This window comes from Gymnogyps californianus, chromosome 15 (assembly GCF_018139145.2).
Source record: "Gymnogyps californianus isolate 813 chromosome 15, ASM1813914v2, whole genome shotgun sequence".
Taxonomy (NCBI): domain Eukaryota; kingdom Metazoa; phylum Chordata; class Aves; order Accipitriformes; family Cathartidae; genus Gymnogyps; species Gymnogyps californianus.
The window spans coordinates 4,410,661-4,436,141 of NC_059485.1; the positions used below are offsets into that span (position 1 = coordinate 4,410,661).

General features: G+C 47.3%; 1 protein-coding gene across 1 annotated transcript in view; it reads left to right on the forward strand.

Annotated features, from left to right (window-relative positions):
• Nucleotides 1–25,481, forward strand: part of RNF216 (ring finger protein 216) — a 77,474-nt gene that overhangs the window by 46,565 nt on the left and 5,428 nt on the right. The window contains 2 exon segments of the mRNA XM_050905813.1: nt 17,828–17,925; nt 20,445–20,667. Coding sequence (XP_050761770.1) covers nt 17,828–17,925; nt 20,445–20,667 — 321 coding nt within the window.

Sequence of the window (25,481 nt, forward strand, 5' to 3'; positions counted from 1 at the left end):
TGCTTCCTACCTGCCCTCCGTCTTCCTATGCTGGAAACAACACAGGTCTAGATGGACTTCTATGACACCACGCTATAGGTCACACTAATTTTACCGGTGGAGAAAACTAGCACCATCTTGATATTCAGGAGTAAGAGATCTGTATGAAAAGGGCTGTAGGTAATCGCTGCATCTAAAACTCCACTTTTGGCCTGAACTCTGCAAAACAGCCTTCATTTTGGCACGGTGGTTTGTTAAACAGCTGTTGTTCCAGGCTGAAGGTAGTTGTTTCTGTACCTATATACTGAGAGAAAGGTTATGCTATAAACTAGGGTTCCTCGATTTCTCCTGCTACTGAACCAATGCACGTGGATGTGGGCGTGCAGGAAGGTCCTGCTCTGGGTGGTTCTCTGCGTGTTTCTGTTTGTGATTCTCCGCTTGGTGTTGAACACAGATGTTTATGCATATACTTAGAAAAGGCTGGTCTGGAACTAAACTCCTCTTTGCAGCACTCTAACTCCTGCTTCCTATTTTAAGACTCTTTATTCTCTCATAGTAATTTTCCAAGTGGCTTAGCGCAGGTCACCAAGGCATCCACATCAGTAAAATACAGCGAGATGTTACTGTCATCTCCTGAAACACTTCAGCACTCCACCCCATTGCTTATCAACCCGCACTCCAGTAATCCTAATAGCTATGTCATAGCAAGATTAACAGAAAATTCAGGCAAATATTTATGATTCCCTTCAAGGTACATATTAATCTGAGAATGTGAAGTGGGGTAGGTGCTTTGAGGAGAGCTTGGAAGCCCTTGCTTACATGGGCTGAAGGGATTCTGCCAGGCTGGGTAAGCTGCTGCTGCTGGCTTGGGGAAGAGGCACGGGGCAGCCGACGCCGCTGGGGTGTTGGTGAGGGTGCAGGGGGGGACGCAGGGGCTGGGCAGCCTCGGTGTGCGGCATTCCCCAGGTGGGGATGGGGAGAGGAGCAGCTGCAGCTTACAAAGGGAAAAGGGGGCAAAGAGAACCAGTGTCTCAGTTGCCCTCGGTGCTATAGCAGCATCAGGCAGCAACTCAGCGATGAGAGTAAAGGAAAAGAAACACAAAGGCAAAGCAAAGGAGGAGCAGCTTGAGGCTGGAAGAAAGAAGCAAAAGAGCTATACAGCAAGGTGGCATCTAATAAATGCCTGGGCAGGCAGTATTGGATGGGAGGTGATAGTTTTAATCGTGGAGTAGGCTGATTCTTCTTTGTCTGTGGGGCTGTGCAGGTTTCTGGAGATTGGGGGGTGACATGAGAGGGCAAACGAGGTACGGCTTCCTCCCTCACAGTACAGCTAGTCCCAAGGTGCCAGACTGCAGTCTAGCTAATGGTGAGGATACTCTCCTAGTTTTAAAATCCCTGTGCTCATAAAAAGATCTAAACTAAGATTTTAATAGCAGCATGTCACTCACACGTGTGAACCGTGCACTCGGGGGCTGCTGCGGAGGAAAACCTAATGAGGAGCACAGTGGATGTTGCAGTTCAGCTAAAGTCAGGCAGAGACCAGTCTCTGAAGGGGAAAGCTGGAAAAAGAGAAGGAGACTCTTTGTGGATGTAGCTCTAAACTCTGGGAGATATCTGTAATGTCCTTAGCATGCCATAGTCAAAGAATGCTTTGTGCCTGGCAAGGCCGTGGTAATCGCTAATGCTTATAAATATTGCCTCCTCTTTCCCGGGGTGGGGGGGAAAACCCCAGGATTCCTTGTAGTTTGTGTGGGTTTGGGGAGCGTTTTTATTCTGAATCAGCTGCAGAGCTGTGACACCAGAGGGAGCAAGTGAGCCTGAAATAGTTGCTTTCAACAAAAAACAGCAGCAAATAATCACAGCCTTTGCAAGAGGTAAATTAAAACCATCTCCAGCCTGGGAAACATGCACAGCTCAGCATCTTTCCTCCATAAATATTTCCCTGCTGTTGAATCTTTGTAACCCCTTCGGAGCCCAGCAGCCGTGCTCTTCCCTGCTAGCAGCGAGCCGCCTCCTTGCCGTGTGCTTCCTGAGTATCTGCTGGGCAGAGATTTTTCACCTATCGATAACTGAGCTCTGTGGCTCTGTTGGACCTTACTGGCCTGAAGAAATCAAGAAAGGATTGGTATGAAACCAGGATGGCCTTCCTACATGGCACTGGGCAGCCTGACATCCCTATGGAGCAGTTGTTAGTACTGGAGTGGTAGATTTAGTAGTTTCCTTAGCACCCCTCATGCGTTTCTATTGCTAAAGCAACACTTTAGCTTCGGAGGAGGTTGGTCTCACTGTCTTCAGTCACCCCCTTTAAACATGAGCGTTTTCCAGTCTTTGCACCCACATCAGGAGCAGTCAAGTAGCTGGAAGTGTGGGGGGTTGATGTTTGTGTTATCAAAGCTTGCTCCGAGCCAGATGATGTTCTTTCCCACCCTATCTCAATGGCATTGCATCCTTGTCTACACAGAGATACTATGAGGCATGCGTGGGATTTTGCTCCGAGGAAGCTGAGAGCAAGCTGCCGTAAGAGGGCTCCAGAGCCCTGTTCTTGAGTACGCTCCTTTGTGGAGCGATCTTCCCCTTTTTCTTTACCAATATCTCCAAGCTGCCTTAGCAAAACCCTCTTACACCTGCTCTAAATATTTTTTTTTCCTTATATTGCTCAGACTGGTTATGAACCCGGTCTCTTCATTTTAACCAGTATAGTTGTACATACTACAAAAATGCCTTGTACTAATAAAGCTTATTTCTTTGTCTGAATAGAGAAATTTGACTTAGTAAGACTCCTTCCCTTCTCCTGTTGCAACTATACCCCCGTAGCAGGAGCTGTGTCAGTACAGCTGCAGGGAGAGGAGGCCTGAGACCACTTTGAGAGGTGCCGTTCATCTGTATGCAGCGTGCTGCGTGCCCGTCTGGTAACGAACACAATGAGGCTCGGGGATGGGGTTTGGGGCAGGGGAGGGAGTTGTGTTGCCATGACAATACAAATTGCAATGGATGACTCTTCAGATAAAAGCATCACGTTTTTCAAAGGAGGAAAAAAAAAAAAAGTGGTGTAAAATAATAGCAGTTGAAATATGGTGTGAATTCTCGCTTCAAGTAGATGCAGCTTGCTAGAAAAACGTGGGGCTGTAGGTGCTAATTCTGGAAATGTTCTTCCCCTTGGGGTGTCGAGGGAGCATTAAGAAGATCATGCAGGAGCCAGGCATCCTATGAGTAAGCGTCCAGCAAGTTTTCCATGCAAATATTTGGACATGCAGTAATGAGTTCCAGTAATAGCTGACTGCTGACTCGCACCATGGGGCATACTGGGCGAGTAGGGACCATGCACTGATAGCGTGCTTACCAGTGAAGATACAGCTGCCAGTCTGGTACAGTCAGGCACAGTGCAGATGGCTAACTATTTATATTTCTGTTGTGCCTAGAGCAGATTCCTCCATGTGACCACAGTCTCGGGGAAAGTAAATGTCCCCTGGAAGCCAGAAGCAGTAAGGATGTATTTGCAGGAAAGCTAGTGAAGTCCAATAGACCTAGTCCTGCTCTAGGGGCTGTTTAGGAATCTCCTTGTTGATCCTGTTTAGGTGGAACATTTCTAATCCTGCTGTGAATCCATGTTAGAGACTGGGTTTGTTTTCAAGCACAGCCAGTGTAAGGTCTGTTTCTACTTTGATCTGGCACCTAACTGTAAGCTTGTCCCTTTTTTAACATAGACTCCAAAGACCACAGTAAAACAGGCTTTTTTTTTAACTGTTGTTCTCCCAAAATTGTTCACAAGGAGAAACTAAACTTATCCAGTTGCCTGTAATTCAAGATGCGTGATGATTGCACTGGTGAGGCAGCCTGTTGTGTCTTGTTAAGCACAAATAGAAATTCCAAGGAAGGATGGGATAATTAGAAGCAATCCAGTGATTCTTGTGACTGTATAAAAATAACAGGACTTTTTAAGGATGAGTTATTTTTAGCAGCCTCATGTCAAAAAAGCTTTGTGAGGTTTTTGCGTCTGAAAACAATAAAACGAGGTATTGTACCTGCTTTTTTTTTCTTTTTTTCTCTGAGTATGTGTGCTGAGGCTCTTGCTTCATAAAATGAATTGGCTTTGGAAATTGTTGGGGTAGCTAACAGCCCACTGGCTTGCTTGCAAGGGGACATCAGCACCAGGTTTAGCAGTGGGACCCGCAACCGGCCAAACACTTAGTGGGCAGTGAAGATCTAATTTAAGAAGAATATGTTTTGAACAATACACCCAGAGAAACCTTGCAGCCTGAAGCTGTCTGATGTCTATCTGATCTGTATTTAATTTTGGTGTTTTATTGTGTCTCGGGGAGGCTAACTTTTTTCTGTTCACCTGTCCTGTAATGTAGACGCTCCCATAAGACAAGGTGTTTTTTCAGGCTTGTTCTGAAAAGCTGGTCTTCCAAGGGAGAGGTTCCAGATTGGTGGCCAAAATCAATAAGTGAAGTTTTTGTGGGTTTTCTGTTGTAGTATATCCTCTTTGCGCTCCTGGGAAGTCAAGTAGTAGTGTTTATATATTAAAAAAAGGGAGAGAAGGTTGAGGGTCTCAATAGCTGCTCACTCTGGCTGCTAGGCAGCATCTAACCCGCCACACCAAACCATTTCACAAAAGTACTCGGTTGTAGTGTGTGTGTTACCGAAGGTTAAGCTTATGCACCTGAACAAGGCTAAATGAAACTCAAGATAAATACTGGAAGTGGTCTTGGGTGCTCTACTAGTGGGACTTTCGCTGGAGAGCAACTGGAGACGTTCGGGAGATGCCCGGAGTGAAGCAGCTTGTGCTAAGGTCTGGCGTGAGACAGAGCAATATTTCCGTTGGTATAAAGGGGAAGGACACAGATCCTTTAGTGTTGTCTGGCTCCCTTCTTGCTGGAAGTCTTCTGGTTTGAGAGGCTGGTGCTGGGGAGGGGGGATGCACCAGTCGTGCATGTGGGAACCACAGCAGGGAAGAAACTTGGAGACATTGCGAGTACAAAGCGGTGATTCTTTGACGTCTTCTAAAACGCCTTTTTAACATAGAGCTCCAACTATGTAGCTTCCTCAGTAATAGCAACCTCCCCCCAAAAAACTACAGTAGATGATATCTTGGGATCTTAACGTGCCCTACAAGCATTACACTGACTTTTCTCCCCAAATGCGGTTGTGCAGATGTCATCTCCCTTAATAAGACTTGACAAACTGAAGCTTGGGTTCATTTTTACTTCTGGAGTCATGATCAGTTTTGTGGTTTCCACCCAATACTGCTGCATTGTTTTATGTGATTCTGAAAGTGAAACTAGGGCCGAGCAAAAATGAAATTGTCCTGTCAGCTTTTGTTGTTGATGCATCTGAAATGCAAGGTGTAAAGTGCTCATGGCAACCAGCAAACGATTTTCAGTGCAGGGTCATTTCACCTTTGTCTTCGTGTAAGTGGGTTTATGTATGGCTGTGTTTAATGGTGTAAAGGTAAGAGAATACTTTTTTTAAAAAAAAAAAAAAAAGGCATAAAAGCAAAGTTACTGTTCCTGAATAGAATAGCTTCTGCCTGCTCTTATTTTTGGATTGAGTGTGTCTGCATTTAAGCTGAGGAATTCGGAATAACATCTGATGGAAGAAACATAGGGGTTTGTTAAGCAAACGTAAACATGCCACAACTAAAAGGCCAAATGCATTCCTAATTTAAATGAAATTCTCAGCTTGTTAAGCATCGTTTTCCAGCAGATGCATAAGTAGGGTTGCGTGGAGAGGAGCATATTGGGTCACCTGGTAAAACGGTGCATCGTGCATATGAAGTGCACTCGCGGAGGCTTGCCAGCCCACGCACGGGAGCCCAGGGCATAGCTCCCGGAACGCTGCCCGACTCTGCCTGTTTGCTGCCATCTTTTTTTTTGTTTGTTTCCCTCCCCTTTTGTCTTCCTTTAAAACGAGACATCTGTGCTCCTCCGCAGTCGGGTGTCGTTGCCCATGTGCATCCCTGACGGAAACGGGAGAAAAACCCTTTAATCCTTACGGGGGGGACAGCGGTGGCCTCTGGTGTTTCCGGAGTTATAAGGAAGTTGATGAAGTTCCTCCTCGTTGACTCCCCTCCGCAGAAATGTGACAGATGGGTCTTTTCCTTTTATGGCCAATAATGCTGGTTTCCCTTTGCAATAAAATCCTGGGTCAGAAGTGGAAGGGAGAAGTCAGGCAGGGGGAAGGGGCTGGCTTTACCAGCTCTGAATGGGTGGGGATGTGATTTGCGACATAGTAAATTTGAGGCTAAAATAAACCAAGTTACAACATCTACCCAGAGGTGCTGGTTTTGTTTGCTTGAGGGATGCCTTAGGTTTCCAGTCCTGTTGCTTAAGACAGCAATTAGGAATTGTGACTCTCCTTAATTTCATGGGGAGAAGTTTATCTGGTCCAAACGCAGGATGGTTTTCAGATAGGCTGATTGAGTCTAGATAACTGTAATTGAATCTAGATAAGCATAGGAGGACAATACCCACTTCTTTTTAACAGTCACCTTCAGTCCTTTACACCAAGCAAAATGTCTTGGCCTCTTATGGATGTCTCAAAATAGTTTTCTTCCTGGACCCTAAAGAGGCATTTTCTGCAGCAGTTAATGTGGTCATTGTGCCTGACACTTGGCACTGGTTTCACCCATTAGCTGAGAACAGGTAATGTCCCTCTGGGTGGTAATTGCCGATGGTGTTGGTAAGCCAAAAGCCAACTTTGTCAGCCAATAATGTCTTTCACAAATCATCTGTGGCTGGAAATGGTTCGATGAATTTGAACCTTAAAAGTATTTTTCTAATAAAGTGAATCTCCTGTTTCTTGCTACAAAGTGCTTCATATCCTGTTTCACGACGTTAATGCAAATGGCTCGTTTGGCAATCGGTTAAACTGCTCGATTTTTAAGTGGTACAGCTCGTGTTTCTTCCCTGCAAAACCCGTTGGCTGCCACTTCAGTTTCGGTTCTTATTCAGCACTTGAGCTCTGAAATTAGGAGGAGGAAAAAAAAAAAAAAGAGTAACTAGTTAGGAGAGTCTGTTGTGATGTTCCCAGGACTGTCCATGAGCCTGCATTACTTCCAGTAGCTGCTGACCTAAACAAAATGGTTCATTTTACGGGCTCCCCTGCTCTTTCCTCTGGCAGGCAGCTGAAAGACCATTCTTACCCTGGTCCAACTGGTTGTTATTTCCCTACTTGCAGCTTTGAACAAATGAGTTGGACGTTCAAAATGAGCGGCGGAGGTGGTCTCATGCAACTATCTCAGTATGTTATGGATCTGGTGTTTAATTCCAGCCACCCCTCGCTAGATCATCGCTTCCAGTTGCGGGCGTACAGTTGGGGCTTCTCTTTTGGAGAAAGGTGTTTTGAAGATCTCCATTCCTTGGTGGTTGACTGTAGGAAGGGCAGCAGGTTTTGCTGGTATGGAAAGCCTCTTCCCCAGGGTTACTACCTGGTCAGTACGAGCTAGTGCTTCCCCACGTGTTGGGGAAGCAGTTTGGAAATGGTTTTCAGTAGCATCTGCATATTCTTCAACTCTGTTTTAATGATGGTGTGTTTGTGATCGCACTTTTTTTTTTTTTTCCCCCCTTCCTCTCCTTGTCTTTACAATAGAGGTCCCGGGAAAATGAGAACAGGATCTGTAAGCTGCTCTGGGGCTGGGGAAATGGCCGAAAGCAGCCCTGTTTCAAAATACTTCACTTGTGCTGCCAAAATTGTTGATTTAATCTTTCAGTATCCCACACTCTACATTTTTGTCTGTGGTTCGTACCCCTCTGAGGATATCGTACTTAATCCTTTCGGAGGAACTGCATGTACAGCATAACTTAATAATCCACCCTTTTGATAAGGTAACCCCCAAAGCACCAGTCTTGATTCTTACCTACATTCAACCATACCAAAGCACTCCGTACTTGCAGTTCTTTTAATTTTTTCTTACTGTATGGGTGTAGAAGAAGGGAGATGGTCTGTGTGTGGTAAAGGTGAACACCCAGTGGACCCCCGTCTTGCAACAGGAGCAGCATTCCTCAGTGACCCGGGGTGGTAGGATGGCTTTCCTTCTCCTGAACCAGCCAGGATTCTCCCCTCAGAATTGAATTCATGTCAGCGATACAACATGAAATATTCCGGTTTGTTTTGCCGTTGTGGTTGGGTCGTGGCAGAAATGACTGTTGCTACTTGGGAATGACTGCGGGGTCTCAAACGGATCCCTGGAGATGAGGTGGCTTGTGCCCCCCCACCCCCCCTTTTTTTTTTTTTTTGCTTTTACAAAAAACAGGCTTGCAACATCTCTGGTTTGTAGACAAGTCATGCCATGCAAATAGTTGAGCAGCGCACTTAAACTTGTGTGCTCTACTGAAGCCGGGGGAGAAGAGGGGAACGGGTCTTTCTGATCGGTGTTTCTAAGCGTAACAGAAAGGGAACTGCTTGCCTTGGGGATTTCACAACGCCGAGGGTTGCAGCGCACTCTTCCCGTCTCACTTCTGTTGCGATGGGCCGTCTTCTGCGTGGCGCTGGGACCTCACAAATGTTTCAGGGTTCAAGGTGGTGTTTTCCGTCTCGTTTTCCCTGCCTCTTGCCCAGTCTCACATGGTTGTGCGGAAGCGAGCCTATCTTGCTGGATTACCAGCTTTTGTTTCCGAGCTGGTGCGGGTAGAGAGGATCCCCTTGGAATTGCTAACTCAGTTTAGCTTCAATATCCCCAGATGTGAGATGGTTTTCCTCTTATTCCAAAGTGTTTCCAAGCCCCACATTTTTCTGTGACTATTTAAAAAAAAAAAAAGTGAATTGAAAGGAATTATATGACTTAAATGAAAATTAAATTACAGATTAAAGAACTCTTCTAATTAGAAGACAAACGTGTCCTGAATTACCCTTGTTTGGCAGGATATTGCAGCCGCACTGTTATTAACCTGCCCGTCCTCCCTCAGGAGTTAAGGCGGCTGATCGGCTTTGGTCAAGATTAGACTGGTCTGGGGGTAAGCGGGCACTTTGCACAATGGCCTCAGATCGCTCTATCCCCTCTGCCGTGCTCTTTGCCGGGGCTGGCGGGTTTGCGGGGTGTGCACTGGGCATTCCCCCTCAAGGCTGGTATGCTCCTGCCTGCTAAATACTCTCTTCACACGGTGCTGGTGCAGTGACCTGTGGGGATGTGACAACGTACACCCGGCAAGGGCTGAAGCGGTGTTTTCCCCCATTGCAACGTGTGCTTTGGGTAAGAAAGACTTTTGATCGCTGCAGCCTGTGCCCAATGGTTTTGGACATCACTTGTCTCACTGCATCTCCTTCCCAGTGTCCCTCTGCTCCCTGCAGCCCTGGGGAGGCACGTTGCATGTACCGAAGCTGCAGGGCCTTAGCCTGCAGCTAAGCTTAGCCTTAGCAGGGCTTAAAAAAACACCCCCAAATTGCAGTTTTGAGGCTTCTTTGCCACATCTGCACCAAACAGAAACCCAGGCCCAGCCGGTGTTAGGTTGGGCTGGTGGGTGCTTTAGGTACGCGAGGGAATGGAAACATCATCTGGGGCCTCTGAAAGAGGAATCAGTGAGTTGCCAGCATATCTATTTCCCTGATTAGCTTTCAGTACTTTACTCTGCTTTATTTGCATACTCATTTGCTTGATACCATTTTTTTATTGTTGTTGTTATTATTTTGAACAGGCAACTGAATAGCTTTTGTGGTGCAGGAGGAAATCCAGTGCATGTCTGCACTGGAGCTTCAGATGTAAACTCTTCCATCACGCTGCACTTCTTGGTGGTTTTGGCTATTTAAAATCTCGCACAGCGCTCTCTCTTGCCGGGAAGTTTCAGCAGGCTGCTGGTATGGGCCATCGGCTTTGGTTTTACCACTAGCTTATTTTAGCATAGCAAATGAGCTGCAGATGACTCACGGTCACATTGGTGAATTTGGAAGATGGAGGTTAGCAGTTCAGAGGGCCATTTTCAGTTTATCTGCTGCAAATACTATAGCTATAAATACTATAGTTACAAGGCCAGCTGCTGTGGCTCTTGCGCTGTGTGGCTCGGTTCAGGGGCTGCAAAGCAGTCCCCTTACTGTCTGCACAGAGCTCTTGCGGGGAGCAGCAGGTAAGAGGTAACTCTGTACCACATAGGCATTAAAACAATAAACCATGTGAACTTCTGAGATTTCATGGAGGCCAGGTATCACTTTGCTTTAATTTTTCTTTATCCTTGCTAGTTCCTGAACATTTTTTACTTATTTTTGTTTTACTATGGCCAGTTTAAAGCTAGGAGCACCTTACTTTGGGGTTTTCCCCTCATTTGGGTTTAATTTCCCTGGCAAAGCAAGCTGTACTTGCCCAGTTTCTGAGGGTTTATTTGTACCTAGACTAAAGCTATTTACCCGTATAGCTGCTCTGCTCAGACAGTTCACCTTTTCTCATCCCTTGCTGCTGTTATAATGAGCTGGAGTGTTAACTTCTGCTGTAGGTAGAGAGTACGGTTAAAAAGGCTCTAAATTGGAAATGAAGTGTGTTAATGCTGCTAAATTACCATCAAAATTGCCATATTGCAGAGAGTCATTAAAAGTGGTTGTAGGTGTGTTACATAAACCTGGGTCTCCACGCAGCTGTTGATGGAGGAGAGGACATCTGTAACAGAGTTCCTCATGTGAGCCTTTCATAATACGATAAAATCTGGGAGACGGTAGGGGGAGAGAGAACCACAGGAAAAATAGGGCAGATCTGGGGGAGGCTTTCTCCAGTTCCTGCCACCGACGGCCCTGGGTAGGGATTTGTGTCTGGGGCGGAGTGACGGAGGGATTTGTTTATCATATGCTGGTGTAAGAGGGAAGTTTCAAAATTAACTTCAGTAATTGTTCCTCCTCTCAGTCTTACAATGCATCACTAGCAGATGCCTCTGCAAATAAGATACCTTGCTTTTGTTACACCTTAACCTTCTTGATGTTGTTGGGTGCAACCCCTTGAGTAACCTTCCAGAGTTATCCTTTAAAAATCAGGTTGCTTGTCTTGAAATCTAAATCTGTTCCTCTCCTAAGGTCTCTCTTGTTTCGACCAGTTCCACAGTTGCTGCCGCTGTTGTTTAGCCCTGCTAGATCTCATCAGTTAAGAGTTCCAGCTATTGGAAGCAACATCCCTTCTTGTGTGAGGTTGTGCGTAGGATTAAATGGATAACCTCTTAGATCTCCTCTGCTGAATGGGGTAAGGCAATCTGCACTGGGGGGAGAGCAAGGAGGTCAGCTGCTGAGTGCTTTGAACTAGTCTGCTAGTATTTAATTATTTACGTTGGCTGGGAAGGCATATAGCTATTATCTGCAATCAGTCCAACAGATCCAAAAACTGTGGTTAACAACTACAGATGTGTTTCCAGTAGCATTTACTGAATTTCTCTTAACTTTCTGCCCTGGGAAGGAGCAATATGACCTCAGGTATACTGATTTAGACAACATCTTCGGTGTGAGGTCGCAGACTATATTTAACCTGCCTTTATAAAGTGACCAAGCGGTGGTTTCCTCTACCTGCACTGCAGGCTGACTCAGGTTGGTAGGTGACCACCTCTGGATAGGTCACAAAGCCTATCCACCCCGGCCATACCCAAATTTCCCAGTGTGCTGAGCTGGAGAGATGCTGTGTGCAATATCAGTCTGCTCAGGGCAGGGGACTAGCTTCTGAAAAATGTTATTTTAGGGGAGGGGAGCTTATCCTTATGAGAAACACTTGTTCCTCTGTTTAGGGGAAGGGATCCTGGTGCAATGAATGTGTGATGCAAATACTCCAGTGCTCATTTACGCAGCCGACCTGCTGCCTGCAGCTTTTGATATATTCCTCACGCCTCTGGAGCTTGAGAGGAAGTAGCTTTGATGAAAAAACCTTTAAGTTTTGTACAAGTTCAAATTAAGTCACACTCCTTGTCGGTGAAAGAGCTGTTTCTCTTATTCCGATTACACTGTGGTACATGAGCATGAGATCGGCGAGCAATTTCTAGTGCTAGCGCAGTTTCCACCTCTGACCAGCCGTAGGGTGATATTGATGCTTAGCAGTACTTCTTGTGTGAAGCTGCAGATATTTTTGCTCTATGGGTCCCTAACCACTGCACCCAAACCAGCAGCTGATCTGGCCTTTTAAAGTCAAGCTCTGGGGAGGGGAAAAGCTTGCTTTGATTTGGTATATGTGTTTCAGGAACTTCTGAATTACAGATACGAGATAGTCCTACTGACTTAGGCAAGCGTGGGGTTAGAGTTACCATGTGTTTCTGGTTCTCAGATTCTAATGCGGATGACCCAAACCTCTGTGGGAACCGGCCTGCTGGCACGTTTCTGGAAGCAAAAGGGCATTGCCTATCTCCAGTGTCTCAAAGATGAGGAGGGAGTACAAGATGCTCAATTTAAAAAGAGCATGCAAAACAGGAGACATTGGTTGGGGTCATCGTTTTTGGTAATGGGGTTTAATATATGGCCATAAAAGCTTTAACCAGCCCTCCTGGTGGATGTTGGATATAAATGCGTATTTTCCTTATCCAGCTTTTAACTCTCCATCACTCGGAGGTCTCTATGTTTACACCCTGGCACGTTCTTACAGCCTAGTCCAAGGCTTGTGCCTTTGCTTTATTTCTTCCTGCAACCTCTCCCCTCCCAGAATAAATCACGGCTGTGCTAAGGAGAGGGGGCTTCGGTTTTTTCCTGGGTTTCTCTTAGCTGCTCGCCTCCTCCTTTCTGTCCCAGGGCCCGGAGCTGCGGTGTGGCCGGCGGCCGCTGAGCGGCAGCGCTGCCCGGGGAACAGCCTTGCTCGGGGACCCCGCACAGCTCCCCCGGGGGGGAGCAGCAAACCCACCCAGCACCGATGTCCTCCCAGCCCCTTGCTCCTTGCCCCATCGCCCATCCGAGGCACAGCATTCATTTCTCCACACTACGTGGATTTTGGTGCATTTGGGGTTGGTACCCGCTGCCTCTCTTGCCCGTTGTATGCAGCGATGCCGGTGGCTCCGGGACTGGAGAGCTGCTGCAGCAGTTGGTGCTGGAAGGAGCGCTCTCTGTACTGGACGGTCGGGTACCTGTGGAGTTGGGGTCCCACTTCCCTGTGCTGGGTGTTTGTACATCTCTAAAGAGGGGTCTCTCACCAAAATGGATTGTCTTGGGCTGGATTATAGCCTCTTTATCCCAGTTTAACATATAGGAAATTCCAGAAACAGTCCCGAAGGAGTTTGATCGTGAGGACTTATCCATGCTTAAAGGTTGTATTCATTTAGCTACTTCTGCATCCATTTTAAGTTAAGGTCAGTGCAGCTTTATGGACAGTGGAGACTTTGTGGGGAGGAAGACTGTGTGGTTCTTTGTTTTCCCATTAACTCATCTGGTTGGGAATTGCAGCCCTTTAATTAAACCAGCGCAGTATGGACTGGCCCTGAGGTGCTATTCTAAGACTATTGCATTCACATCTGCTTTTGGGTAAAACTTGGCCTGTTTGAGGTTAGCCTGCGCTATTGTGTGTCTAAAAGCAGGAAGAAGCAGAGAATCAATCACTGGGGCTCCATCCCAGCGAGCATCGAAGGGATACACAGTATGTTTTACCTCCCTCTCACTCCTAGCAGGGAGCACAGCAGCAAATGTCCCCGTGTGTGCAATCAGCAGAGACCGCTGGAGTGTGCAACTTGCCCTTCCTGGGGGACGCAGGGAGTCGCACGGCACAGCGGCAAAAGGATTTAATTAACCGGCATATGGAGAGCTAAGCCAAGCGCTGGACTCTGCTCGGAGCCACCACTGAGAGCTGGAGGGTGGTGATGACAGCCTAGTCCATTGCCTGTTGTTGTTTAAGTTGAGCTTCCCCCCTCGCTCCCTTTTGCATTTTGCTCAATCAGTAAATGGCTTCGTGTAAACTCCTACAGAAGAAGCGGGCACGCAGGAATGCCGTGGGCAGTTGGTCCGTGATCTGTGTGTATCATCTGATGGTTTTGTCCGTGTGGCGTTTGTTTGGGTTGAAACCAGGAAAGCTGGTGCATCTACATTGCCGGCAGCGCGTACAACAGCCTGACTGTAGCCAAAAGGATATGGAGACTAGCAGGGAGAAGTTGATTACTTGGGTTTTGGGTTTTTTTCCCCCTGATATGTGGGCTGGACCTTGGAGAGTTATTTTTAGTAGATAGCAGAGTGAAAAAAAAGTTTAGGCTGTGTTTTAAAACTGTAGCATCCATTGTAAGTACCAGTAGAAGCGCTGAGGAAGGTGGTAGGTTCGCATAAAATGCTCCCTTCTACCTTCATTAGGTGCTGGGACAATTAACAAGGACGTTTAAGGATTGTGATGCCCGTGCTAAAAGCAAACTGCCCACCCTTAGCCAGGCTGGCCCTGAGCACAGAAAGCTGCGTATCCGCACTGCTGACCCTGGGAACAAAGGATCCTCCTGAACCCAAACATGTTTGTGTTAATCCCGGCTGCTTCCTGGCGGCCAGCGAGAGGAAACGGAGCCACTACCTCTAACAGATGTACAGTGAGGAGATTACAGTGTGCGATTAAACACCCTCTCCATGACATCCTCCTCTCCGCCATCCCAGCCTGGCACATTAATGGACTGTACTAGGCTGCCTGCCAAGCTCGGGCAGATGTAACAGGCAGCAGATACTTAATCTCCGGCACCCATGCCTGGTTTGGAGCCGTCTGCTAATGCCAAGGCTTCCGCAAACACGCCGCCCCTCGCACCGAAAGCGTGAGCTGCGTTAGCTGTACCTGCCTGCGAGGAGGAGCGGGCTGGGGAAGGGCGGGAGAAACACATGGAATGCGTACCATCCAGAAATGATGAATTTAGTTGAACAGCTGTTAAAACTAAAACAAAACATGCTTTCCCACATCAGGTACCCCTACGCGAGTAGGCCAGGGTTTGCTAATGGACAAAGTGCTGAAGAAGTTGGGCAAGGTCTTTGTTTTGGTGGACTGACTTGCTTTTTGGCTGCTACACTTGGAGTAGAAGATTTCAGGGCTGGGAAGGACTCGTTCCCTCTTTGTGTGGGTTTAGGAGCTGCCTTATATTGCGGTAGCCAGTCTTAGTGCCAAGTGCTGCTCTTACAATAGAAATAATCTAGACTGGTTGCAAAAAATCAGCTATCCTACTGTGTGTTTCGGTTAATTAATATGGTAATGGCAGAGTATGTTTCTTTATCAAACAAAAAGCTGTTTCTAAAATAAAAGAACCCCCTGTGGAAATTGTAGAGATCAGAATTGTCATCACGCGAGATGTGCAAAACCCTCATCAGCGAGCAGGTTGGATTCGACTAAGAGTAAAAATTAAAGTCACTTTTCTTTTCTTGGGCGAGAGCTGTGACCTCAGTTGTGGCGCTGGAGCAGTTGCCTTTGTCTGAACTGTGGGCTTTCTCCCCGCTTTTGTGGGCAGGGGTCCAACACGGGTTCCTGTAACTGCCAACAATGTGCCGTTGTCTTGGGTAGAACAAGGGGAGAAGCCACACCGAGTTCTGCTGATGGCACATGTATTGTTCATTTTTTTCCCCTGCCTCTGTTTTGGAGAGGATGTGGCTTGGTCAGAGGCAGCACCAGGTGACACTCGAAGTTAGGAAGCCATGGGGACATCTCCTTCACGGGGTGCATTGGAACAGGCAGGCAGAATTGTCCATGGGTTTGCAGCTCCTCGTGCCCAACGTGTCTTGGGAGGGATCCCAGAAATGTGCACAGCTGCGATGGCACTCGCTGTGCAGCGGTCACAGTAATGCGGAGAACCAGATACCTCCTGTCTCATGCCACCCCAGCGCGTTTGGGAAATCTATATTGCCATGCCTCTTCCCTTTCTCCTCGCCTGCACAGAAATCCCTTTTCCTGAGTGTAGGAGACAACTGTTTGGCAAATAACGGCAGCCTCAGCTCAAGGGAGAGCATTGTTTTTAAATACCTGCAGCGTGCAAAGCAAGGATGGTGGCAGTAGCAAAAGGCAAAGGGAATGACTTGGTATGAAAGTATAAGCGGCACCATCTGCTTCAGAAGGGCATCATTTCTAATTCGGCAGCGAAGGAGGCTCCTGGAGTTAAGTAATTGGGAATAGTAGGCTCCTGGCTGGAAAGTGTGCCAACCCTTCTGGCAAAAAGCTTTTAAATCTTTGTTGCTGGCGTGTGAAAGTGGTTCTGTGTAGCAGGGCTCCAAAGACTGTTTTTAACCCTTGGTATATGTAAAAAACCCAAAACCTACGGCACTTTTGATCTTGGAATGGCACGTGGCCAGGCATTGAGACTAAAAGGGGAAGGTGGGTCCTCATCGAGGTACATGAACGGCTCCAAGTCTGATCCTCCTGTGCCGATAACAGCCAGACGTGGCCTGCCAACAAATGCACACAAAATGGTGCCTGTTTTAACAGCTTTAGCAGGAAAACACAGGGTATGATGAATGATTCATGAGGATCAATAGAACCAGGGCATTTACTGCCCCTTAAAACTAGTGCCTGCCTGCCAAGGGGTGCATTTGCAAGGTGAGTGATCACAAAATCCACTGCTGAGCTTCTGGGACACAGTCACGCACTTGGCTCTCCTCTTACTACAGCCCTTACCCTGCAGTCTGCAAACACGTCTGGCTTACCAGCCAGGACGAGGAGCCTTTATTTCTCCAGATGAAAGCACAAGCTGTTACGCATCTCCCAGCGAGCACAAATACAAACAAGACAACATTTTGCACCCCCCTCCTAGGGGTGGCTTCCTTGGAAGCTTTGGTGTTCATCCTGTTTGTCTGATTCACGATCAAAAGAGTGTTGCTGCCTACGTATGTCTTTAAGCAGTTACTTCTATCATATCTCATATAAATGTCCAATTTCTTCATTAAAATAAAATGAAGGTAATGCAAGCAAATAAGATGTGTCTCTGCAGTCGTCGCCTTTTGCTAACAGCGTGACCAGAGCTGGGCAAAGCTCTTTTGGGACCTTCTTTGGTGTGGAGGGGAAGAGGATGCTTCACAGCCGTATGGGTTTTCCTGCCAGGGGGAGAAAGTTGGATTTAAAAGCCTGAGCCCCAGCCATCCTGAAGATGAAACAGTTGGATTGTGAAATATGTACTTTTTCCAAGTCTGATCTGGATGTTTTTTAATCTTCCTCAAATTAAAGGAAAATCTCTTGTTTGACCCAAAACAAAATTATGTTTTCTTTGGCTAGCCAACTGAAAAAATCAACTCTGTTCCAAGTGTTAGTCCAAGTTCCCTTGCCAATAGTGCCTCCACAGCTCTCCTGCTCCACGCAGCTTTACCGGTCCCGGATTAGAGCCTTGTTGCTAAAGAGTTTACAAGGACAGGAGAGTTCAGTCACATGCTCTAAGTTTAGTTCAGCTATTCTGGTTAAATTAATAAATATTTGCTCATATTCCACCTCTGTTTTATGGACGTTTGTCCACATCCTGTCTTTTTAAGCTGTTTACTCATGTAAACTGCTTTAACTTTGTGAGGTTTTACAAAGCATAATATGGATTTGCTTGTATGCATGGTGAAACAGAGTTTTTGATGCAGCTGCAAGGTTTCCATTGCCTGCTGAACTAGAAGCCCTTTATATGAAGGTGAAGGATTTTGGTCAGGAAACAGATGAACTTGATGTCCTTTAGCACCATGTTTTCATCTCTGCAGTCTCCTCCGGGAAGTAACTGGTGAACCTGGTAGCTGTTCCATGAGTTTTAGGTGAAATAGGATTTATGGACTCATTTTGTACCTGGGTTCTTGTGCCTTGGAAAAACCCTTGGCTCCCATTATTTGATGGACTTATTCTGGTCTCCGGTGGAGGACAGACCTGCAGACCTCTATACCATACTACCAGCCCATCCTCAACTGAGAACCTGCAACGTGGTGGGGCAAGAGATGGGAATTTTTCCAATTCCTGATGCTGTTAGTGGTGTGCTGGGTCTTCTCTTCCTTTAATGCTTGTTATCCTCCTCAGGAAACGTGTCGGAAGTGCCAGGGGCTGTGGAAGGAGCACATGAACCTCACCTGCGAGCAGCTGGCTGAGAAGGATGACATCAAATACAGGACGTCCATGTAAGTAAACTCCACAACCAGGCAAAAACGGGGGGAGTGGATGAACTCATAATAGCGATACGCTAGGCAATACGCTCTGGTGTGGAGGGGGTGAGAAACCCCTCTTCTTGTGACTAGTAGAGGCCCTACAGTTCTGCTGGGTGTCACTGCCTTCCATCAGGGAGGTCCTAGGGATCTCAAAGCTGAGGGGTCAGAAGGCTCCCAGGATGGGATTTCTTTCTGTGAAAGACACTTGGCAGTGGATCCAGCTGGTAATTTCAGAACGTGGGAGAGTTGTCACCAGACCAGCCTGTTCCTCTGGCTAGCCCGGTGTCTCGCAGGCTGGAACCTGGTCCTTCTCAGAGGTGAAAAACCCCCATTAGCGTTGCTTCGGGGTGGCGGGGAGAAGGGAGGTGTTGCACAGAGGCAAAGAAGTGTATTGAGTCACAGTAAGTCGCTATTACCCTTTGAAAATCTAGAGTGGAGACATGTGCGGTTTGCTCAGCTACTGCTTTCTGGCTTCGTGGGAGGGGAAGTGTTTTCTTACAGAAGATTGTCTCTGTTTCTAACTGATTTGTAGAATTGTTACAGAATGGCGTCACGTTTTGAAATACGCAGGTGTAAATCCTGAGTGTTTTCCTAAAATCTTTTGAAGTTTGATCTTTCTCGTTCCTACAGCAAATGACAAAATCCTCTGCCTTTAGGAAATAAGGGAAGGTTCATCCATGGAGCTGCGTGTCTGGTGCAGTCAAATGGGACTTGCCCACATTGCCCAATCCTTTCCTCTCTGATTTAGAGTCTGTCTGGCATGAGCAGAGTTTGGAAAGCTCCACCACTGGAAGGCAGAATGACTGTTGCTTGCTCATCCCGCAGTCCCTAATTCAGAACCAAATCTTTACAGATTTGATGACTTCTTTCTCTGCCACTCCTTTCCCTGTAGGAAAGAGTGGTGAGAGGGAGGAGGAACAAGTTGTCATGTCTCTAATAAGGAAAAAAATATCCATTTCAAAACCTTTAGCAGAATGTTGCTGTGGATAGATGAGTCTAACTGCCTGATACAATAAAAGCTTCCTTTTGAAGCCCTGCGTAAGGAAAGGGAAGCACAGCTGGAGTTATGGCCAAACTTCCTGCCTTGCTCAAAGTTTCCAAAAAAAAATCTGCAGCAGCAGCATCCTGTTGAGTAGTGGAGGGAAGAGCAGCTGCAGCTCAGAGGAAAGTCAGTCTCAAGTTGGGTTGGTTTTTTGTGTTTTGTTTTGGGGTTTTTTTGTCTCTATTCTTAGCGTATCTCCAAATGCCTGGGCGCAGGTCATGCCAGGTATAACTGCCTGGGAGCTTTGGGTAGCTGCAAGGCAGCTGAAGTTCCCACCTCGCCGTTCCCTGCTCCTCCGGTTAGGCTGACGGAGCGGTTTGTGGGGTTGTGCTGTAGCCTGGTTTGCTGCTGTGATCCTCCTCAAAAATACCTCCCTGTCATCTCCCAAACATATGTTGACTTTGCAGGTCCACTAAAGTAGTTGGGTGGAGATGCCTGGCTGGGGAAGATCATTCCCCACTGTCAGGTCAGCACAGCCAGAGAACTGTGCTTCCCTCAATGAAAACACAGTCTCTTTACTCTTCTGTCATCAGATTTCACTTCTAGGTTGTGAATTAAATGGTAATGTGATCTCCAGCGGTCAGAAAATTGGCCCTTAGGATGACAACTTATATTCTTAAGTCTTTTAATTAAATGACCGAGGCTTTCCTCCATTTCTGTGCCAAAATAGTATTGCTGCGAGCTGAGCCTTTGCCCTGGAGCGCGTGTCGCTGCCAGGGTGTCTCTCGGGGACAGGGACTGTGCTTTGTCCTGGATTCCCATTTGTGCTCCGTTAGAGTAAAACCCATCTCTTGAACCTAAAGCAATAACCTCTGGAAAATGTATGTAGGGAATCTTAAGAGAAGGGGGAAAGCCCAGTCTCTGTGGGGAAAGATGTGATTATTTTTCAGTTACTGATTTAAATTTAACAAAAACCAAATAAATCTGGAGTGTAGCAGCCAGGGTTGGAAAAAAAATTATATGGTCGTGGCAACTTTGTAGCCGGAGCAACAGGCAAACATAAAACTAGCTAGCAGATGACAGCCAAGGGTTTGCTTTTCCTGAACTTTATCTCCCGGGCTGTATTTCTCCGCAGCCAAGTCAAGCATCCACGTGCCCTTTGGCCCTTCGACTTACGGCTTAAATTCCTCCCAAGCCAGAGCCTGGCGCTGCGGCGTTTTGGCTCGCACGGAAACCAGGATCGGGTCTGCAGCATGCAGCCAGTGATTGACTTTCTTTCACTTAATTTGTTCTTGAGTTGTCATGGGTTGGCTCCAAGTGGAGCTGAGCCCAGACCTCCTTGGAACAGCGGTGGACCGTGGGGATGGCGTAGGAGGAAAGAGGAGGGGGAGAAATGCACTGGGGAAAGGGAGGTTAAAGCGTTGCTGGGACAGCGTAACAGTAATTTTACCGCAGGCTGGTGACTGCGAACACCCCTTCTCTAATTCTTGTCCCTCCCCTTGTGTTGCAGAGAAGAGAAAATGACAGCTGCCCGAATTAGAAAATGCCACAAGTGTGGGACTGGCCTAATTAAATCGGAGGGTTGCAACCGCATGTCCTGCCGTTGCGGTGCTCAGATGTGCTACCTCTGCCGCGCTGCCATTAACGGGTATGACCACTTCTGCCAACACCCCCGGTCGCCCGGGGCTCCCTGCCAGGACTGTGCAAAGTGCTCTCTCTGGACAGATCCCACAGTAAGTAACGAAGGACTTTTGTGAATGATTCGCACCCTGATTTCCATTACCGTTCGACGCCAGCGCGTTGAAATACATGCCTTCCACCAGAGGAAAACGGCTGTTTTTAGACAGCACAACTTTTTTTTCCTTTCCCAAGGCAGCTAAAAAACACACTGGAAGCCTACATCAGCACAGAGTCACATCTGACCGCAACTTGGAAGGAACTGGTGTTGCTTTAGGGAAAAACAGCTCCTGTTAGACGAGAGCTTTGGCTGGAAGTGCTCTGAGCATTGTTCTGGGGAGTGGGGCTTGTGGAAAGAGCTGGTGGGGAGCGTGTGCTGGCACCAGGCACAGTAGCCAGCATTGGGATTATTGGGACTCGTTCCTAGTTTTGCAGCTGAGATGCTGTTTGGTATGGCTTTGCATCTGGAGGCAAAGGGAGTTGCGTCTTTTTGGTGCCCAGATCGTCCGAGTGCTCCCTCTGCGAGTCCCTTTGCAGAGATGGACCCACCGAGAAAACTGCCTGCAAGCCAGCGGGCCCGAGTTATCGTTGGGTCTGTTCTCACGGCTGTTGTGAGCAGCTGCAGAGGGAGAACCGAAGCATGGACTGAGCTGTAAGGGAAGCTGTAGTAACTTAATACAGCTTGTAGCTGTGAGAAGAATGGGAAAACTTAGTGCAGCATCTCTGTAAATAGAAGTCTTCAATACCAGAAATCCAGAAGGAGTGTAGGTAGGAGCAGGAGTTCAATTTCCTGATTTCAGCAAAGCGGTAGAGCAAACGTGAATGTGGATCTGCCTTCCCAGGGCTTGCCTGCGCTTCGTTTGTCCCAACACTTCTTTGTCTCAGGTTGCTGCAGCTTGCCAGACAGCTACCAGCCCCTCTTTCTGCAGGGGATGCGCACAATCCTGCATGTGCATGGAGCCAAGGAAAAGCCACTCTAAATCTCTCCCTTCTACCTGCAGGCTCGTGGGCATCTCCCAGCGGTGTCCCAACCAGTGTAAACTTCCTAGTCCTCTGCTTGCCTGCCTTTATTCCCTGCATTATCCTGTCGATGCGAGGTGTTAAACTAAACACAGACACCTCCTTCTAGGCACCCCTGTAGCGTTTCCAACACCTGGTTATGCGCTTCTCAGATTCCTGTCCCACTCCTCCCTGTTTTCCACCAGGATGTGATTCAGGGTTCGGCAGCGCTGGCGTCCTTTGTTCCCGTCAGGCTGCTCATTGTGCTGGGTGATGGCATTTGTTCAGAGCCAGAGAAAACATGAGGCCTCTCAAAAAGCTCGTACTGTACTTTAAAATAAATAAATAAATAAGCAGCACAAAGAGGGCACTGTCACCAGGCCCTTTCCAGCCCTAATTAACCAACGTTGTGGCAAAGAGAAAGTTCCCACCGTCAGCAAAGAGCTGGCACTGCCTGCTTTTTTTTCTTTTTTTTTTTTTTTTGGATGATGGAGCACTGGTGGGCTGGGGAGGTGAAGTTGGGTGACTGTCCTCGCTGCGCTGCAAAGAATAACGTGAAAGTCAACTGTTGGCTTCTAAGGCTGAACTGATGGATACCTGTGTGCATCGTCCCCCTTCGTAAGGGGCTTAGTGACACTCACCCGGTCCCACCTGGGTGATCTGCGCTCTCGTATGGGACATGTAAACAGGAGTTAACGTGGTAGGTGTGAAGAGGGGGAATGAATTTGAATCTTGGCGTAGGGATCTGAAAGAGCAAAAGGCCATTGTATCAGTAGCGTCTTGTCCTTTGTCAGGGATGATGTCCATCCAAGGGATTACCCCATCCCGGCTCTTCTGGCTGCTGCGTTGGCATCTTCTTGTGCCTTTCTCAACTCCTCTGTTTCCTCTTTTGGCTCAATTTCTTCTATTTTGTTGAAGTCAGTAGCCAGCTGATGCTGTGCATATAGGAAGAGGGTATCCTTTGTGGGCTTGCAAGTGTTTGCAGCCATGCTCTGTGTGCGTGCAAGTACAGAGGAGGCGAGACTGGGTCGTTTCGTCACCCATGGAATTTGCAGCCCATCGCTTAGGAGCTGCCGCTCCTCTCCCTGGATTTAGGCTCTGCTGCAAAATGGAGAGGGCACACATGTGACACCAAAGCCTGGCTTCCAGGGGGTGACAGGATGTTTTTGTTCTGATTTCTGATACGCTCATGTACAGCCTCAACCGTCTTTACAGCAGACCAGTGGCACGGTCACAGTACCATGGTCTTGTCCATTTGCGTTTCACGGACATAGACTTCAGCTTTCTGTCAAACCTGGATAATCCTTTGTGAAGGATCAGTTTTGGGTCTAACTCCCCATTATTTACAGCAAAATTCAGGTTTCTTTAAAATAGGGGACCTTTGTTCTTTTCCAAATGTTTAACGTTTTCTGAGTCTGAAATGATTCTTGCGAAAGTATAAGTAAACCTATTCATTAGCTTGGGTTAAAAACAAATTAAAGACAGTCCTCTAGGAACTGCAGCATCTGTTAGTCTTTGTCTCAAATGATCTTGAGAGAGTAAAGCAGACGTTTCAAAATTTCCCATAATAAAAGGTTAGTTAAAATCTGGTCCCTATGCTGTAATCAGACTGGAGTCTAATTTAAAAGTACTGGTGCAATATTTGCTGGCTCAGAGACAAGCTGCAATCGGGCTGTGGTCAGCAGCTTCCAGGGTAGCAGGCGGTAATCGCTTAATCACTGCATTTCTTCCAGAGCTAATCGGTGCCCTGCACCCCTGTAGGATACGAACACGTGCCAGGAGCTCTTCTCAGTAAGCTGCTTGGCCACAAGTCCTCGTGTGCCTGTTCTGCAGCCCGTGCTAGCTTTGGCTCGGCTCGCCGAGACGTTGCTGGCTGCAGGAGGGGCTGATGCAATATTGCCAGAGACAAAGCTCAGGACGGAGCAGTGAGAATTGGCTCTGCGAACAGCAGGCTCTGGGACTCGGGGGCTGTGTTTTCCCTGATTTCTGAATATCTGTAGCAAACCTGAGGCTGATGTGTGTGTTTTAGCCGGTTTGTACAAATCCCGTGATGCAATTTGACTAATGCATTCTGACCGTTTCGGTAAACCAGGTTCTGCTCTCGTATGTATTATTTTTAATTTAATACTCATCTTTGGACTAGCAATAATATTGCATAGCGGCTTTTTTGGCTTTCAAGTTTAAGATGTTTTCAGTAAACTCTTAAAACACTCCCAAAGGCCCATCATTAAAGTTCAAAGCAGAAGACTAATCATTATAAGGTGTTTGCAATTATCCCTCCTTCTAGCGTTATAAAAAGAAGATGTTGAGCGAAGACTGTGTAAAACTTCAAATGCATTGAGGAAATGCATGAAGTACACAGCACTGCCTTTAGGATTTGGAGGGGGGGAAGCACCCCTAAATTTAGGGTGTGGGTTTTTTTTTTTTAACGTGCTATAAAATGCCTTAATCATAAGCATACAGTTAATCCAGGGTATTCACAGAAAGCCATCAATATGGAATGCCTGTTGCTAAAATAACTCTGCATTTCTTAAACGCCAGCGTGTGCTTCATCCCCGTTCTGGCCCCCCTTTTCCTGCAGCACTGCGGATGCCCTGTTCCAGTTACAACACAGCCTGCTTTTATCCCCTGCTTCCTGCTGCATGGAGGAACACGCTGGAGACAGCCGATGCCTGTTCTTGCTCAGGCTCTCCGCAGCTGATCTGGGAATGATTTGAAACAAAACCCCTTAGTCCTTTGGAAGCCTCCGTCGTGAAAAATCATTTCAAGTTTATTAGTAACGGCTGCGGCCACACGTACGTGGAAAAAGAAAGCCGTAAAAAAGCCAGAAAGGGGGAGGCAATGGTGGCGAAGGCACTTTCTAAAGCCAGGGGAGGGGTTGCACAGCCCAGAAATAGTTACCAGGTCTCTTGTTTTCCCTCTTTCAGGAGGCGGGCAGCCGCTTTCCCGTGACACTTAATAATTAAAGATAACAAGAAGCGCAGTAGATAAAAACAGCTTTCAAAAGCTCCATGGATGGCACTTTTGTTCTGGGCAGAGGAGGTTTTATTTGAGGGGAGGTTGTCTCTGTGTGACTGGTGGAGCTTTTATCTCCTTTGCTGCTGTATTTTCTTGTTCCCGATGGGCTGTTTGTTTCTCCGGCGGCTCTTTCTGCATGCGTGCAGGGCCCTGCGTGGATGCTGGACGTGGCTTCTCTGTACCAGCATTGTTGAAACGGGCCTCCCTGCCATGAAAAGGTGCCTCGCTTAGCAACCCAGCCCAGCTCTTTAGTTAATCCATCCACAAACCCGAGCCATCCTTTCTGCTGTGATTGGTTCCGTGCTCGCCGCATTCCCTGGATTCAATGGGAGAGGGCTGAAAGGAAAAGCCTCCTCCATGCCGAGACCCTTTCGCAGGTGGGGGATCACAAGGACAGGCTCTCAGACCGGCCAGGGACCAACATTTTTTTTTTTGGCTACGGGACTGGGGATGGTTCCTGCAAGGAGCATCCTGCTGTTGGGTTTGGGGCAAAGCTCGGTCCTGTTTTGCCACTTAAAAATGCAGCTGCTATTAATAACGGCATTTGCTTTCTGCAGTGTTTGCAGATAAGAAGGGTGAATACATCTCATAGATCCGTTGCATTTTTCTCTTGGCCACCTCCCTTCTCCCGTGATGCAACGGAGCATGGGGAAGGGCCGTGCTATAGCATCGCCCTGCATTTTCTCTCTCAGGAGGAGAGGCAAGTTACATCCTTGCTCAAAAAACATGCGGGCTGGCCAGTGCTGGGAACCCCCCAGGGTTTGGGGGGTTGCTTTTTGCTTTTTTGCTTTTTGCTTTTTTTTTTCCTTTTTTTTTCTTTTTTTTTTTTTGCTCTAGGCAAGGCAGCTGACAG